Raw genomic sequence first — 19,044 nt, 5'->3', positions numbered from 1 at the left:
TTAAAGTAAGCCTGCAACGAAATGATTTTTTTTTTTTTTTTAAAGTACCATAAACGCATCAAAGGTTGCACAGGTAAAACGGAGATGGTGAAAGCCACCAAAAGTTGCACGAGTTTAAATTAGCAAAAGCCCTCAAAAGTTAAGCTGTACAAAGTCACATAGGCATGCAAAAGTTGGAGAGGTCAAAATACTACCTTAAATCCCCCCAAAGTTCTACATATTGAATTAAGACTCCCTTAAATATTTCCAAAAGTTCTACATTTTGCATTAAAAGAAGACAACCGAACCTCTTGAAAGTGCTCATATTCAAATAAGATGATACAAAGAAAATACAAATAAAAAAAGAATAAAAAGCGCATATCAAAATAAGAGTATATTAAGTGAAATGGTGTGTTCTGCATCCATTTTGCAGGTTCTCTCTTTGAACGGAGTTGTGAGTCTCTACTTAACGAGGCTGAAAATGACAGCGGTTATTTGAATAAGTCCAGTCAACATGTCAACAAACAACATTATTCCAAGACTACTTCATTGAAATTTAGAGGCTTTTTTCTAAATAAGGAGGGCAACCTAATTAACTGTGACCTTTTATCAAATGTCACGTTGTTTGGGGGTTGGAGAGCCGTTGTCGGTATGCCGTGGCGCTCCTCAGGGTAATTAAGGGTCCCAAACCACACACAAACACACCAGTTAAAGGAAGTCACCCACGTTGTCTCTTTTTTACAGTTAAAAAACGTGGGAAGGCATATCAATGGAGTTCTTTTTTCCAAAGACAGTTTTGTTTTTCTTTGATATGGATTTTTTTTGTGCACAGTAGATTTTACCATCGATTTTAGAATCAGAGTATCTACAGTGGAAGGACAAGCAACAATCATATACTTTTCGCCAAATAAACCTAAGAAGTGTAAATCAGTACGGCAAATCAGTAGAGATATTTTTGCAATGACAGTTTCATTCTCTACCGTTTTATCTCTCCTCATTAGTTTCCAACATTAGCGCTTTACTTGAACAACAGAAAGTTGTCAGTTGCAGCAGCGTGTAGCTCACAATAAACAAAGTGTGAAGACAGTTCTCACCATAGTATGCTACTTGTTTTTTTATTCTTTTAATTTTTATTTTTTTTCTACTTATAGGTGAGAAATATTTTTGTACAAATATTGACTCCAATGATGTGTTAGCATAGGCTAGTAATAGACTATTATGTGTAAAGATGTTTGTCCACATTAGAGTTACAGTGTCAGCGTTTGAATGGAACTGACATGAACCAAAGACTCCGTATAAAAAGATGGACAGTCGCTGATTTGGCAGAAGTTATTTAATTTAATTTTGGAGGGGTTAATGACAAGAGGACAGGAATCACAGAAGTTCTTTTTCCTGGTCCAGACACTCAAATACCTCATTGTACCTATCGTCATTACATTTTGGGTTTAACAATGGCCTGCGAGTCGTGTACTTTTCACCCGCGATACTTTATTCCTCCTCTGAGGAAAATGAAATTGGAAGGAGTCGCGCTGTCGTTTTCATCCCATTTTGCCGCTAGTTTGAATGTAGCTGCACTTCATTCTGCCTTTAACCCACTGGCTGCTTTCCTTGTGAAACAGCTAATTGAACCCAGTTTTAACATGGTCAGTAAATCACCAAGCTTTTAGCAGCGGTCTAAAAAAACTGAACAACGCAATGATATACCCGCCGCTGAAGGTCAAACCATTTTTTTACTCCAGTTGGCTGTCAATAAAGTACATTTGGGAGCAGAGGACTTATTTTCCAGGCCTGTTAAACAGTCCGCCGTGCCTCAAACGGCAACAGTCTGCTGCTAACTGGCACAAAAGAGATGCCCTTCACAGTGTGCCAATTGTTTTTGCTTTGTCAGGCTCTGTCGACGCAGTCTGAGGCTATTTGTTATTTTCTGTCACTGCTGCATCGGAAATCAAGGGCGGGCAGACGGGTGGACATCTCAAATGAACGTCTCTATGCTGACTTACAGGTTTTGCGCGCTGAGTCCTCGACGAAGAGCGAGGAGATATCCTCATCCGTGCCTGCCTGGTTTTTGGCGATGCAGGTGTAAGCGCCGGTGTCCTCAAAGTGCACGTTGCTGACATGCACCTCACTGCCATTAGCTGGGATGAGCAGACGGACACAAAAAAATTATGCTTCTCTAAGTATTTTTCCAACATCTGCTCAGGTTAAAGTACTCATTCAAATCACCTTCAAAAATTGTGCAGATTCAAAATAAGATGCCACAGAATACTTACACAAGTTTAAAATAGCCAAGCACTACCTTAAAGTCACCAGAAATTGAACAGATTAATTTATCATAAATACCCCAAACATTATGCAATTTAAAATAATATGACGTTATATGTGCTAAGAGTTAAACTTGTTAAAGTAAAATGACTGTTAACTTATTTAACTTACAAATTGACAAAAAAATGCCATTTATTGCATTGGTTGATAGCACTATTGTAACTCCCCCCAGTTTTTCTGGCTAAATTTACATGACCTGAAATCCCATCCATTATTAGAGAAAATAAAATTAGACAACTTTAGCTACCAAAAATCTAATAATAGTTGTGTAGATTAGCATGACTCCCTTAAATCCCCAAAGACTAAAAGGACTGTTGAATAACACAAACGATGCATAGTTTTGACAGCAGTCAATGAACAAATTGCAACTATTAAACGGAAACAATGTTGAAACTCCCAAACAAGAACAAATTAAATTCCTTAATCCCTTATTTTAAATCTGACGGCCTTCAATTACTTCAAAAATAAAAAAAATAAAAAAAATAAAAAAACCGCTAATGTGTTGGATGAAAATAAAACTACCTTACAAGAAAGTAACTACCTTGCAGTGTAAGTTGCTTGGATAGCTTGGGTGTGATGTCCATTCCGTTCTTGAGCCAGGTCAGCTGCGGCTGGGGGATGCCCTCGGCGTGGCATCGTAGGCTGGCGGTGACACCCGGCTCCCTGGCTTGGCTCTCCGGGTACACTCGGATAACGGGCGGAACTGTGGGGGCATGGACACCATCAGAATTTCAATACACTGTTAATATTAATATTAATAATTGGGTTTAATTGTGTGTGTGTGCGCGCGCGCGCGCGTGTGTGTCAGGGATGTGCGGTCAGAAAAGGGCAAAAACAAATTCAATTGTTTTTATGAAAGTTATTTTCCTTTTAATTGGAATAGTTTTGTATCATTTTGAACCAAAATCGCTGAATTGTTATAGTCATTTTAATACCGAGGACGAGGAGCCAACTTCCTGCCTCGCCTCCTCTGAGATTGCGTAATCACACGGCTGCCTATGTTGACAGGCTATGCAGTTAGACAGAACTGCTCTGTCTTTATGGCGCTGTTTTAAGTGTTCACACACTGGTTATATTAACTAATTTCCGTAGATAAACTGGTTTATAAAATATCTTACGGTTTTTGTCATCTATCGAGAGCGTCGTGTTTATTTAGATTAACAAAACGGCTTTGAAAAGAGACCTTACGGAGGCTACAAAAAAAAGGTTCTCCAGCCTTATGGCAGGGGGTGCTACTGATCCCGGGATGCTTCATGTGCCTATCTGTAGAATAAGAAAGAGATCGCGAGTTCAAATTTACAGTGAGCAACTGAAGAGCAGTCGTCCATTTTATTTTGTTTTACATTCGGGTTCCCCCCGCCCCGTTTTTTTCATTTCGTTTTACAATGGAGGATTACATATCCAAACGATTTTCAACTATGGATTTTCGGTCGAAGTAGGAGGTCATCAGTAAAGGAAGAGCAACTCCGGAGTTAAAAGGTTTGATTCGGACAGCGGGACTTCGTAAAGGAGTGGTACGCACGATCGAAAACAAGTTTTTGATTCGATGTGCTTTATTGAGTGTTTTTATGTGTTAAGACTGCTGATATGAGATTTTAATTAAAATAGTTCAAATTAAATAATGAATAAGCCACACTAGAGCAGCGTTCCCCAACATTTTTGTGACACGGTTAGCTTTTCTTTTTCAGCCATTCCCTCAATTACTGCAATACAGGTGAGTTCCCTCTAGGTACTTTGTTGGCAGGTTTGCGAAGTGGAAGGAATGAATCCAGCATCTCCTGAGGTTGTGTGTTGTCATGGACAAAGAAGATTGCTCTAGAAGAAAGAAGCTTTTTTTTTCTAGGTACAACTGAGAGGAGAGCACTGGGGAGGCACTGCTTAGTCAGAGCTGGCGCCAGTGCTCTTGGACCTTGATCGAAGGAGAAAGGCAGCGGTTCACCGCAGCTGGTTCTCACTGATCGGCGTGGATTGATCCCCAGCTCTTCTGCCCTGAGTGGCTTGACCTGGATACCTAGCGGTGTTAACGAAGGGTCAAGGCGACTCAGGGGGTAAGTATGCGGCCCCCCTGAGTTCCGACTCTAGGAACAAAGCACGCAGGGTGTGGTGGTCCAGAGCGGAAGGACCTTAATCGAGGCTCAGTCTTCTATGAGGGTTAGCCTCGCTCATGCTACAGCACACCTGGCACCACACACGTTAAGATTGGACTCTAAATGGGGAATTGGGACTTTCTCGAAATTCTTACCCCTAATATTCACATCCCCTAGTCCAGCTTAGGTGACTAGGCCGAGGATGCACCGGGACCTAGGTCAAATCGGATAGGGTCAAGGCGACTCAGGGGGTAAGTGTGCGGCAGGAATGTGTGGTCAGAGGCGGCAAGGGAGGATATATATATATATATATATATATATATATATATATATATATACACACACACACACACACACACACACACGCAGTTTAATCAGAACTGTGCCAAGTCCTGTAAACTTGAAATTTACTATCTAATTGAAAAAACTATTAGTATTCTATTAGGATCACCTTTTAGGTAAGCTTTAGAGTGCCGTATTTAGAGCACAATCAATGTTTCCGTTGTTTCCCCGCAGCCTTTGGTCCCGTACGATTGAGGGTAGACAAATCACGCATATAAATGAGCAATAGAACCATTAAGAGGTCATTGACTTTTTTTCCCTGCTTCCTATCGATTTCAAGCAACCTTTTGTCAGCAAGCAAACGAAGCACAACGTCTAGTACCTGACTTGGCTCTTTAAAAAAAATCTTTACCCTGTGGCAATAGCAAATCATCAAAATATACATTGTGAACTTCCAAGCAGGCGATATATTAATCATCAAATGCATTTATGCATAGGATACACAAAGGAGATTACGTAGGTCTTGCTAATCCAGCTTCATAGAACATGTTTCAAATAGAAGGAATTTAAAAGGAATAAGAGCACACAGTGTGAAATATTCACAAAAAGCATCCAAAAATAGCAAAATCCTAACACACAACTCCATCTGGTCATCTTCCGAGTCTACCGTAATCCTCTAATAATTTTTCTATTTTCTTGCTGAGAAGCCTGACAAAGCCCCCCCCATCCCCAAAAGTTTGTCTTTAGGTATCCAGGTGGATGGTGGCCTCTCGGAATGGCCACCATCGCCATCTGGACCATTAGGTACAGGCGGGCTTTGGAATGTGCCGTTGGCGTGTTGACAGTCAGTCACACATATGGGCCGCTGTTAATAATCGCAAACACAAGGTCACAAAGCAGTTGCAATGTTGCAGCTTCAACCCATAAAAAGGTACAAACACAATCTAGGACACTGACTGTAGGGCAGCATAGAAACGCAGACTGACAACAGGAAAAGTGTCATAATAATATATATTTTTTTATATCTGACAAGGTGCAGTTCAAACTATAATTTAAATTTGCGGTTTTAGAAAGTTAGCAAACATGTTCTTAGAAATTTAGAGGATGATGGTCTTTTTTTTTTTTTTTTTTAATTAATGATGATAAAATTAGGCGGCTCGATGGAACACTGGGTAGCACGTCCGCCTCACAGTTAGGAGGTTGCGGGTTCGAATCCACCTCCTCCCTTCCCTGTGTGGAGTTTGCATGTTTTCCCCGTGCCTACATGGGGATTTCTCCAGGCGCTCCGGTTTCCTCCCACATCCCAAAAACATGCTTGGTAGGCCGATTGAGCACTCCAAATTACCCCTAGGTGTGAGAGCGAGTGCAGATGGTTGTTCGTCTCTGTGTGCCCTGCGATTGGCTGGCAACCGGTTCAGGGTGTCTTTGGGAATTCAGATAATTAAAACATAAGTAAATAAAAATGCAAAAAGTTTTGAAGTTTAACTTCTAATCCAAACAAACGACTTGGAGTTTGAGACGATTGAATACAAAAAGTCTTTTAGGAGATGGAATTTTTTTATTTTTTTTGTCTTGTGGCGTTTTAAAACTATTACTCCCAACGGAGAATAATTCATGTAGAAATAATCTATTCCAAGGTCAACCTCTATGATTAAAAAAAAAAAAAAGCTTTTAATATGGATCATCTACAACTGGTGCACTGGAGTCTGTATTTTCATGACGTGGGCATCGTGAAGGAAAAAGCCTTTTCAAACACTCCTCCTCATCCACCCATGCTTTGAGTTCCATACGTATGGAATGTAGACCACTTGCACTGCAGGCTCACTGCGACATAGCTGACAAGTCCTTCATGCAGCTCGCCGGCCGCTCGTCAATCACCCAGCAAGGCCGCTGTCTCCGTACACACGCACACTTGGTTTACACGTGCGCGCACACACACACAGCGTACACGTGCAGCGCTGCTGTTTTGCTCTCAAACTGTGAAATTCCAAGAAGCCACTTCAATCACACAAAGAAGCTGGAGGCGTCGGCCAAAAAGCACGTCGTCCACCAGGTACCTCGGAGATATGCGCTGCCAATCACATGCGCGGCAACATGCTGTGGCTAATGTGCGCATGCAAAAATAAGGAGGGCAAGAGGGGTGGGTGGGTGGGGGGGGACAAGTATGCTGTAATCAGATGAGCAACTAGCGGCCAGCGGGTTCTGAGTGTCAAAATGCGTTTTCCATGAAAACTAGGGGTTGTGGCAGGAACAATCCACACTATGAAAAATTAGTTTAAAAAATGATGTCATTTCCGCTATATGTCTTAGTTCACTTAAAATTAGTCGACTACTGCACCATATTACAACGTGAGAAGGCCAAATCATTTTTGGGGGCATTTTGGGAGGTGGAAAAATGTACAAAATGAGTTGGTTTCTTGTTCAGCAGTATAGTGCCATCCTTGAAAGACAGTTTTTATGCAAGAGAGACCTTTGCACTGGGAAAAAAAAATCACAATATCTGGTTATTTTGGTTTTTGTACCAGTAATATTTCTGCATCCCCAGAAATGCACTACATCAGTCACTGTGTAATAAATGTATGTTGTATGTTAACAACATATTTAGAAAATATGTTCTATCTTTAAAGGTTTCATACATGTGGGAGGGCTAGTAACCTATAGACGATACCAAAAAAAAAAAAAGAAAGAAGCAATCACAATCAAAGGGCATTCATTGTACTGTATTTCTCGTAATATTTATGCAAATAATCCTTCTCTGCTGGTGTTGTTACGGCAGCACATGTGCCACTGATGAAACACGGCCGACCGTCTGGGGAAAACCGTTTTCCGAAGGTGTCGCGGTATGGATAAACGTCTTGGTTGTGATGAATGGCAGCAGCCAGTCTGGCGTATAAAATAAACTGGCGTTATTAAAATGATGTCAAATAAAGGAATAGGCCCGTGAGCGCAGACAGACTGACAATACAGGATATATATATATATATATATATATATATATATATATATATATATATATATATATATACACACACACACACACACACACACACACACACACACACACACACACACACACACCCCAACTATTCTAACACCTATTCTCCATCATGCTTCTACTTCCACTTCAAACTCAATTGTGTCCATCACATTCTCATGCGTCGGTGGCAATGATCAGCGTTCCAAATCCACTTAGGTATCGAGCTCTCTTGCCTAATTGAGTTTTAGAAAACGTCAAGTCGCTTCGTCAGGAGGCGATAGCGTCTCCTCGGGGAGCCCGCAATGTGAAATCCATAGTGGTGATGTTGAAAAGTTCTGGTTCGGAATCAATTACGACTGGGATTCTTCGCTCTTTTCCGGGCGCCGGGGGTTTTCATAAACAGAACAATTGTTCGTCTCCCTGTAGTGTTTCAATTAACGGTCACAGCGATTGACTTTTGAATGAACGCTAATGAAGTAGCTGTCTGTCAAATGTAGAAGGAAGTTTGTTCAACTCCGTGCCAGCTCATTAGGAGGGAAAGCAGGTATTCCACAGCCCACCCGTGACCTTTACCTTCTCCATAAAGAGCTCCTTTCACTCCCAAAGTTAGCCCAATTAGCAAAGGAGCAAAACTCTTCACCTCATGGTGAATGAAGACCAAGTGGGATGAAAGCGTACACTAGAACCTCCAACATTGAACACTATTGGTACTTTGAAATTCAAACAAAAGAAGTAATGACTGAGCTGTCGCCTTTAGAGCCCAACCTATTTGGGTGTTTTGAGGCCATTGGCGATATTTCCTGAGAGAGTAAGATTATATCAGAGCTTAATGGGCAAAACTCCAGCTGATTCCTTTTATTTTGAAAAGGCTTGATATCGGCCAATATAATCTACTCGCCAGCATAAAAAGCTTTCTGTTCAGTGCGATTTTCAAGGCCTGCCTTTTTTTTTTTTTTCACTGCAGGCATCTGGCAAAGGTGAGGCTTATCTTCCACGGCAGCACAGTAATTAGTAAAACGCTGCCATTCGCCTCTGAACTGGAGCACACAACGCAACTCCAATTGTCGGCTCCCTCCAATGACTTACAATTCATTTTAAAATTCTGGTATTTTCTGGTTTTCAAATTTGACAATGACTTTTGTTCCCCACATTTTTAAAACGAGTAGACTTTTCATATCATGTCATTTCCTCAAAACCGTACAATTTATTTTTTAATAGTAAAATAAAATGTTCTCAATTTTTTTCCATCTCGGAATTTTTGATTCACCATAATTACAAAATCCTTTTCAGTATTTTCAATAAAAGGGGTGGGGTTATCATTTCCATTAGACAGCCCACCTTGAAGCAGGCAAATTCCACTTTGATCCAACTTTCACAGTAAATCACAGTTTTGTTCAGTTCGGCGAACCTTACATACATACGTTCTTCATTTGCAAATTCATTGATTCACTGGATTTTGGGGCGTTGGGGGCCATCTATCTTCTGTTCTTTGTTGGAAATTTTAAATAAAAAAATATCGCTATATATTTTCGAACCACTCGCCAAAGCAAACCCCAAATCAGAATCAGCGATAGTGCTCTGAGACTGCCTTTTAATCAAAAGAATATCCTGGGAAAAGATACATTGCAAAAACATTTTTGGGGAGGTCGGAATTTACAACAGCAGCAGATGTTTGGGATTCCCGTCGGAAAGCTTTCTCTTCGTGTAAATACCTTGTAAATCCCCTCCATAAACGTCCGGAGACTACTGGCGTATCCTTGCCAAAGCGCTCAGTCGGAGCTCAAAATCCATCTTTAAGTTGGCAAGAATGATGAATGGGCCATCTGCTACATGTGACGCCTAATTGATTCAAACCTCGAGAACAAAAAAGTCGCCACTCCACACAAGAGGCCTCTTACCATCCACATGGAGAACGTGCGTCTGGAAGAGTTTCTCGTAGCCGTCGGCGTGGCAGGTGTAATTGCCCATGTGGGTGGCGCTCACCTTCGTGAAGTACAAGGAGCCGTCGTCGCCAAAGTCCTGATTGTAACAAAGACAAACGCAGCCGGTTGAAACCAACAAAATGTGCTTTTTGGCAGGGACCGATTATGCAAAAGTGACTTTCTAATGGCCTGTATACAAGAGTTGGGTCTTGTAGACTTGTGACTCGTTACTTGAGCCTTGCGATATGTGGCAAAATGTCGGCCCGGTAAAATGGATTCAAATTGGGCGCATTTTTTGGCTTAATTCATATTGCACAAATGTCATGTTAATCACAATATCATGTTCAGATTAGTGGGGAGGGGGAGAATGTGTTATTGTAAAGAAATATGACTTGTGCATAGTACATATACACAAATACACTAAATAATGTGCTTGATTCAAAATGTTTAAACATGCAGCTTCATTGTAATGTTTTGTTGTTTTGCTTGTATTAAATATGATTTGCATTGGTTCCGTTCCAGTCAGTGATTCATTTACATACGGCCAAAGAGAACCTGTTAAGCTCACTTTGAGAATCACGGCAGTAAATTGTGCACTTTCTGATTCATTATCAAAGCAACCGAAATGTTTTGTCATTAACAGTGTAAATATTCCCAATTGCTGCATTCTTTTAAATTTACAATGACAAAAACAAGCAACGAGGCTTTTGTCAGCAACACGACGTAAAGAATAAAATAACCGTAATGCATGTGAGGTGATTACTTCAAAGATATCCCTGAGCAAAACAAGCAAATTCGGAAACAATCAACACTCGTTTTTGTCAAAAGCAAAACATTCCTTGGTGGCTGTATGAATAATTCAAATCACTCTAAATATGAGGTAGATGAATTTTCTCCCCCCCCCCCCCCTCTTTTTTTTTCCGGCCAACTTCAGCACGTTATTGACAAGCTCATTAGTTTGCGGTGGCTTTTCTCGCTATTAGCAAATGTTTGTCTTTTTTTCGCGCTGTTGTTCAGGTTTACTTTTGATATGAAAACAAAGCACATTCATTAATTATGTTGATGTTAGCATTCCTCAAACGATGACATGGGGATTATCTTTTGTCCGGTCGTCCATTTTAGTGTTTATCCTCATACCTTGGATTGGCCAGATAGCTGAGGCCTGCATGATTCCGAGTGTGCGTGTGTGTTTTAAGAGACCAAGATAAAACTTTTCTAAACCTTTAACCAGTACAATTCAAGTGAAAAAAAAGTATGACAAGAAATTTAAAAAAAAAGCAATTGAGATAATGCGATTGCCTAAGTGTGCACACCCTCTTGTAACTGAGACTGGTTGCTTTTAGAATCAACCAATAAAATTAAACTGAAATGAAATATGAGCCAGCACACACCTCCCAGAGCCTATGATTAACATGAACTAAAGCTCAGATGTTCTAGTTGGCTTTTCCAGACACTTCTGTCGTCAAAAACAGGAAACTTCATAGGCAACTGTTGCTCTCCATTATCCCTGAATGGCTCCATTCTTTTAATTTCACTCAACATGGTGATGACTTCTAACTGAAAAACTCACAGAGTTAAGGTAACACTGTACTCAACACAATTGTTCACTAGGTGCTCATTTCGGACATTTAGGTTTTGTTCTACTTGAGGTATGTATATGCAAGACGTGTGTGTATGTGTGCAATGAGGTCAACTGTATTTTGAAGCAGGTTGCTTCTGGCGGCCATATTAATTATAGTCTCCAGAGGGTAAATCCACCTTGCCCTTGTGTCCCCCCCCCCCCCAGCTATACGCGCCCAGTCAGCACCGGACAGCCCGACGAAGCCAGCCTTTGTCACACTCGTTCGTTTTTCACTCGGCAAGGTGACGACAGCGTTGGCTTTGAGCAGCCTTCCTGAGGTCAAAACCTGCCGTCTATTTTCTTTTCCAACTTTAAAGAAGAACGCAGCCACATAAATCAACCTCGCTTGTGTCATGAAGATGAGTGAGGCATTCAAGTCAGAGTTGACCATATTGAATGATGCGCATGTGAATGTTGTGAATGCACCAATCTTATTTGTGCTACGTTTCAACTGGGGGAAAAAATGCAAAAATATGATGGCAAAAATCTTACACAGAATAAAATTGCATATATATGTATATACAATCAATTTAAAAATAAGAATAAATAATACAAACATTTAAAATGTTGCTTTAATAGCATATTAAAAATACCAATATTAGAAAAAATATGGTAAATATTTTTAGCTTTAAATACATGGAAAAAAGTACACACGACTGTTCACAGTAAACAAACAAAACGAACATTGGACAATGAACCATCAGATATTGTAGCAGCCTGTTCTTGTATTTTTGTCATCTAACTTTAACATGCAATCACGCCACAATGTAACCTTGTCTGGTTTTTTTCTTTTTTTTTTTTGAAACAAATATATATTTTATTCCACCAATCTCATCCAATCGGCAACCCTCGATCTACCAGAGAAATTTTGTCCACAAATACGCTCGAGTCTGCAACAATCAGCGCAGCTCTGCTGGCCTGACTGGCTTTGAGTGATGACGCAACAGCCAGCAATGTTGCATAGAATTATGCCATAAGCCGCGTTTTCACAACGCCGAGAGGCTCCAAAGATTGTGCATGTGGCGCATGTAGCATACAAACAAAACAGGCTTGCTTATTAGACACTAATCTGTGCATCCAACAACGCTACAGCTCTGCTTAGCGTTTAGTTTTGATATGATAGTGCTTCTGTGTCGTTGCTTGAAAACAGCTGATGTTGGCTAACCCTAACTGGTCAGTCATTGGTGGAAAATCTCAATTGTGGGGGCACTACTTGTTACATAAATTGCGATGTCACAATTGTGTCAAATTCACCTTTTTAGTATTCGGCAACTAAGAAAGGTTTTACCTGGTTGTGTAATTTCACACTTGATGGGTGGGTGGGCAGTTACCTTGGGAACCCAACTGTTTGTATTAAAAAGTCAACTTTCCATAATAAACCCCCTTTAAATCTAATTTGGATGCATTAGCTCGCGCTTCCAATACAAATAGCCGCATAGGACCTGTCACATATTTTCATTTAGCAGCCGCGACTCAGACACAAAGCATTTATTTTCCAAGTTTAGCAACCTCACAGTACCTTCTTACTTTCTCCACTCACGTAAATCCTTCAGAGCGGCCTGAAGAAATAATCTATCTTGACGTCTCCCTTTTTGTTACATCTTGAGCTTTCTCTCTTTTTTTTTTTTTTCCCCCCTCGCCATAAAATTCTCAAAGCGTTATATAACGTGTGAAAATTGAGTGTTTAAATGCGTCACACTGCTTCCCGGAGTGTCGGAGGATGACTGCGGACAGCTGGGTGGCTCATTTGAAGGGTCATCAAGATTTAATGTTTTACATCGCTGGCTTCACTGGGGCTCCCTTTTATACTGCAACGCTGTTGACTTTATTATGCGGCACACATACACGCGCACACAGTCGAAAAATTAAGGAGGTCTTATCTGGTATCTCCCCCACACTGCGCTCACTGAGGCACACACACACACGCACAAAGTCCAACATTGTGTAGTTGTTTTGAAACCTCCTTGGTATCAACCTTCATTTTCTTTTCTCGTTCCTGAAATCCCCCTGTCGGCCCTCCCAGCATATCTCCGAGCAGCACAAGAGCAAAAGACATGCTGGATTATTGTCCAAGTCGCAACGCAAAGCACTAAAAGTACCCACAACTACCAAACAATACAAACATGTAAATTATTTCAGTAATCTTAACACATTTCTCAAAATCCAATTTAGAATAAAACCATAATTGTGTATGTTAGAGATGTTCCGACTCTAACTTATTTTGCAAGAACCACATGGGAGACAGTATGCCCTTTGAACACTTGCAAGTGGAGAATTTGTTCGTTACTGTAGATACAGCAATGTCCGAACAAAGTCTGCCGTTGCATTCATGCAAGACAGTATTTATTGAGAGAAGAAGGGTGGGGGTGACAATTTGCATGTGTGGTGGCCAAGGTGGGGGTGAAACCCCTGGCCTCTGATCACATCATAGCAGGGGTTGTTTTACGATGTTGAGTAGACAGAACAACTTTGCGTTTTCTACAGTTGGTCAATCAGTGCAAAGGATCTTAGCACTTTGTTCTACTACTTTGTTAAGACAGGACAAGCTTAGGTTAATTATTACTGATTACATTCCAACATAATATGATCAACCTAATCTGTTCAACCCTAACAGTGTAGAATAGTGATTTTTTTTTAGAGTAAAAAGTCAATTGTGTCGTTTTTTAATTCTAAACAATTAAATTCTAATTGAGCAAAAGAAAACAAAATGTATTTTACATTTTCACGATATTTGTATTCTTTCTATAGTAAGTGAATTTAAAAAGCCTCAAACATGTCTATAATCATTGTTGACCATTGTATTTTTTGTATTGTCGTGTTTTGTCCAGAAAATGAAAAATATTTAGAGAGTAAAAGTTGAACATTATCCCCACAAAAGTCATAAAGAAGTACAGAAGGCTGAAATGGACGAAAATATTATGTTTCCTTTTTTATTTAGAGGGGCTAACCTAACTAAAACAAACTTTTTATTCTTTCTTTTTATTCTATTTTTGGAGGAAAATTGGCATATTACCATATTGTCAGAATCTAAAAACAAAAGTAATATTAACACTTCAAAACTCCTTGCAAGAATAATATGCGGAAAATTTGTAATATACAGATCAATATTTTTTTCTAACTTCAACACCAAAAGTCACATTTTAAGCTCTCAAAACCAAAATCATACTTGTGCAAAAATACTCCATTTTTTTTTTTTTTTACAAAAACTAAAAAGCCATATTTTTTCATCAAATAATAAATGCCAAAAGTGCTTTGAAGTCCCTCGATATCCACCTTCATTTCACTTGACAAATTTCCCCTGCCATCTCCCGCAGTCATCTCAGAGCACGAGACGAGCAGCTGACGTGCTGAATTATTCTCAGTCTCTTGTGTCTCAATGCAAAGCACCAAAAGTCACACATGCTAAACGCACATCCAACAAACCAAGAACAAAAAAAATCGGATTATTGCAATTAAAGTCTACATTTCTAATGTTATATCGAAACAGTTATATTTCAAAACTCGTAATGAGGATGAAATAATGACGGGGAAAAAAAATCCTAATTCTGCATTTTTGAGAAAGATAGAAATTTCCAGTTATTCCACAATTGTCTTGTGCGCGGGCAGCGTGGAATTGATCCCCCTCAGTGGCGATGTGCATGTGGATGTCTTTGCTCATTTGTGACTGACTGACTGGCGACCAATTCAGGGTGTATTTTCCCTTTCGCCCGATGTCAACCGCGATAGGCTCCAGATTACAATTTGGCTCATGACGAATAGTCGCAGGGTGAAAATGAGTCTCAGTATGTCTCCGGTACGTCTCTGCATTAAGTATTAAACTGGCCATTTATCTTCTTGTCGTCATACTTACATTGATGTCGTCGAGGTTCAAGGCGTTGAGATACTGATTGTGCCTCTTCCACAGGATGGGTGGGCGGCGCTGGCCCGTGATGGCACAGATCAGCACGACGCTTTGCCCCACCGTCACGGTCTTCACCGTCACCCTCTGGTTCTCCGGCAGATCCAACAGGTACACATCTGTTGGCAAAGAGACATGAATGCCAGCTTGTGTTTTGCGGGTTTCAGTCAAAACAGACACGAAATCAGAATAGGAACGAACCTGCAGTGTAAACCCGTGCTGAGAGAATAAAACAATGTGATTATAAATAAACACAAGGTTAGTTGCTGATGTGCTACAGAGTCTGATCTGGAATAACAATATTGGTTTTGGGGTTTAATGAGGGAGAGGAGTTTAATCATTTAACAATCTGAATAAATGAAGAAGGAAATTGTCAGAAAGGTGTACTTGGAGCAAGGCTAATCTTGGTTTCAATCATTCTTAATGAATAGTGTTCTTGCTAAGACACAGGACAATTATCTCTAAGCAATTGAAGAATATCGACCATTTGCAAACACACTCCTTCACAAATCATTTTTTTTGGGCTTCAAATTGGACTTCAAGGTAACTGGAGCCACAAACCTAACCAACCACCTTAAACAAACTAAACCCTAACTATCTACTTGTAATTGAGAAAATCCAGAGCCTAAGTGTGTCTTTGGGATTAGCTGCATTACGTTTACATTTTCAGTATCTCAGCTGTATAACTTATGTGTCAAAACTTGCACATTCACAAGAAAAATTAAAACATAGCTGCCAAATCATTTATTAGTAGTACAGTGAAAATAATAGGAAATGTGAGGGAGTTTATTTACAGTAAAAAAAATAGATGGATGGATGGATGGATGGATGGATGGATGGATGGATGGATGGATGGATGGATGGATGGATGGATGGATGGATAGATGGATAGATGGATAGATGGATAGATAGATAGATAGATAGATAGATAGATAGATAGATAGATAGATAGATAGATAGATAGATAGATAGATAGATAGATAGATAGATAGATAGATAGATAGATAGATAGATAGATAGATAGATAGATAGATAGATAGATAGTCAGTCTGGAGTCATTCTCGATAGATACAAGAATGTACTGTTCCCAATAGTGGATGGAGGGTTGCATGGTGTCCAGCAATTGCATCAAGTCACGTGTCTGAAAGAAAGCCTTCTTTAAGCTTTGGCTCCCAAACAGACTCCATTAGTTGTGCTCCTGAAGGTGTAAAATCCAAACCTAAAGACCCCGCCGCATATTTACGTCTTAACCTTCCACGTCTTGGCGACCTCAACCGACCTACAAGAGCCCAACTGACCAATGGGAGCGGAGGGCGGAGAGAATGACGAGGCTCACAGCTAAGACTGGTAATCTCTCACTTGGCCGACTGAAGCGCCGTCGGGATCGCAGCGAAATTAGGGGATTAACAACGCCCAGTGATCCAAACCTTCATCACCTCGCTGTGAATTATCATTGTTGTGTTTCATGCACAGCCGTAATGATTTAAAGATGAATACCTTTGTGATGCAATACCAACGATGGAGTATTACTCTCGTTACTAATATTACTATTTTATTATAATTGTATATTTTGCGTTTACAATTACATTTATATACAATAAATATGCATACAAAACTTTAATAGGAAATAAATACTCAGTACTACAGTAATATTAGATGATTTGGTTAATTTTATCATTATCATTATATTTTACAAAATATTTTACGGTAAATTTAATAATCTGTAAAACAAAGTCGTATTATTTTGAGGAAAAAACTATTTATAGAGGAACATAAAAGTTATACGATTATGATATTGACAACAGTTGGAATATTATAAGAAAAAAAGTCCTAATTCAGCAACAAAAATGTCCCATTTTCCTAAAGCTCCAAAAATAGTTGTGATAAAGATGTCTTTTTATTTTCATAGGTAAAAGTTTGAATTTTATGGGAATGTATTTAAAATTGAAAAACTGGCATTATGAAATTCTTTTTTTCTGACAAAAAATTATGACCACACTCAATATTTATTGATTAAACCTCTGATTGCATATTTGGTTTGGTATGGAACCTATCGGCAGTCACTCGCTAAATAAGCTGAGGCCCCCATGTTTGCTGCATGAACACGTCATTTTTTTTCAAAGTCAAATCATCTTTCAGTAAATTTGATTAATTTTCAAGGGAAATGTAAGATAAACTTGAATGATACTCAAGTGTTTTGGGGATTATAGTTTCTGGTAGAGTAAAACTAATAATACAGGCAATTATAAACATCTTTTGGCAGGGTTAATTACGTGCAGCTTTTTACTATTCGCTGCTGTCCTCACTCCCTCATTGAGGATTACTGTAATTGTGTAAGAAAATCCTAATTTGAATTGCTTAGCCATTGTTTGGTCTGTTCATCTTTTCTGCCAATTACCTAATCAGAACACAGATCCAAAGTTAGCACTGAAATCTGAGCCCTGAATTTGAAACTTGGGTCACTTTTTTCCCCCCTTCACTGTGTCCTGGGAAAGTAAAACTCATCCGACATTCTCCAGGTAAATACGCAAGGAAATTGGATCTGTCGTCCGATGAGCTAGGGCCAATGTATTCTCCGTCTCTTCCCCTCGCAGACAGTGAAACCCGACAAAGTTAGACTCGTCCAGCTGCTGGCTGGTGGATCAGCTGATCCGAAATCTCATTCCCATAATGTCGTCCTCTAACCGTTCAATCTTGTCGAGTAATGCCGCCGGGATGCGCGACAAGCTACAAACTCCATTTGCAGCTGATCCCCAGAGGAAGAGTGCCTGGTAAACTTCTGGGAGGGGATTATTTTTTTTCTGACTGAGTTTTCCCTATGGAACATATAAGGCAAGAAGTGTTAGTGTCTCGTGCTCTAGCCATATGTCTTGTGTGAAAATGTTTCTCATAAGATTTTATGGAGAGCGTCATTATTCGGACAGAATTTCCAACAGGAATATCGGTTTGTATTTTGCCACAAAAGGATAACTTTTGTCACAATGAAGCTCCTCAACTTGCTCGGAAATAGTTCCTGGATACCAAGATGCCATAAGAATTCGCCAATGTACTTTTATTCCTTTGGCCTGGTAATAAAAATAGCTTGTTGCATACAGCTTCCAAAAAGACTGTGACTATTTGAAGCTCGACTGAATGTGAGCCTTTGGAATGTGAAGAACATTTCATTTGATATTTATTAAAAGAGTAATTGCCCCCCCTGCAAGATTTCCAGGCAGGAGTGACTCGACCCCCCCGGGGAAGGATCAACCTCGTACGACGAACTTGTAATAAGCAATTAAGGAGCGGGACGGAGAGATACGGCCACATTTAAAATTGCCGGGAGGGTCACCGCATGAAGACAAATTACAGGTCGGTCGCTTAACTCAGCTCTTGCTCTTAGCCCGTCCCTCTCCTCCGTCGCCTCGTGGCTTTGGTAGGCAGGTCCATCAACAACCGAAGTTACCCACCAACGCTTCCACTTCGACGCTTCGGAGTGCAGATAAAAGCCTTTTTCCGCACACATGCAGGGAATGGGAAAAAAGACGGCAAGATCAGAAAAGGGAAGGTTTCTGTGATCTCGGAAAGGCTCAGTTGATTTGAGAGAGCTCCTCGGTTCCCAGAAGAAGAAAAAGGATGGGTTTCTGTTTTTGATGCCACCTCTCTGACAAAGACAGAAACTAGTTGGAAACACAAGCGCTCCCTTTTTGTCTTCCCTTCTTGTATTTTTGGCTTTGATGTGGAGTCCCCGCGTCCAAATCAAGAAAGCAACACTTGCCCACATGTCGATGCCGTCTCGCTTCCGCCGTTTTGTCCCCTGTTCCGAGCTGCTTTAATAGACAAAAGGATACTTCAAATGAAAGCAGACATTCTTCATTGGCCACAAAAGTCTGCCTTTGATACTCTCTTTTTGTTTTGCCACTCAATGTTGCTATTTGCTGATGAAAAGATGCTGGCTAAATAACACAGGTAACCAAGCC

At 40.1% G+C, this 19,044-nt stretch overlaps 1 protein-coding gene across 1 annotated transcript in view; it reads right to left on the bottom strand.

Annotated features, from left to right (window-relative positions):
- The window catches only part of fstl5 (follistatin-like 5), a 62,181-nt gene that overhangs the window by 13,498 nt on the left and 29,639 nt on the right, over positions 1 to 19,044 (bottom strand). The window contains exons 6-9 of the mRNA XM_085906096.1: positions 15,041 to 15,207; positions 9,546 to 9,666; positions 2,843 to 3,004; positions 1,980 to 2,114 (exon numbers count right to left, since the gene is read on the bottom strand). Coding sequence (XP_085762222.1) covers positions 1,980 to 2,114; positions 2,843 to 3,004; positions 9,546 to 9,666; positions 15,041 to 15,207 — 585 coding nt within the window. The remainder of the gene's footprint in view (positions 1 to 1,979; positions 2,115 to 2,842; positions 3,005 to 9,545; positions 9,667 to 15,040; positions 15,208 to 19,044) is intronic.

This window comes from Syngnathus leptorhynchus, chromosome 2 (genome assembly GCF_054491065.1).
Source record: "Syngnathus leptorhynchus isolate UIUO chromosome 2, UIUO_Slep, whole genome shotgun sequence".
In the NCBI taxonomy this organism is placed as follows: Eukaryota; Metazoa; Chordata; class Actinopteri; order Syngnathiformes; family Syngnathidae; genus Syngnathus; species Syngnathus leptorhynchus.
Note: the sequence above shows the minus strand (reverse complement) of the source record. Positions and strands in the feature narration are given on the sequence as shown.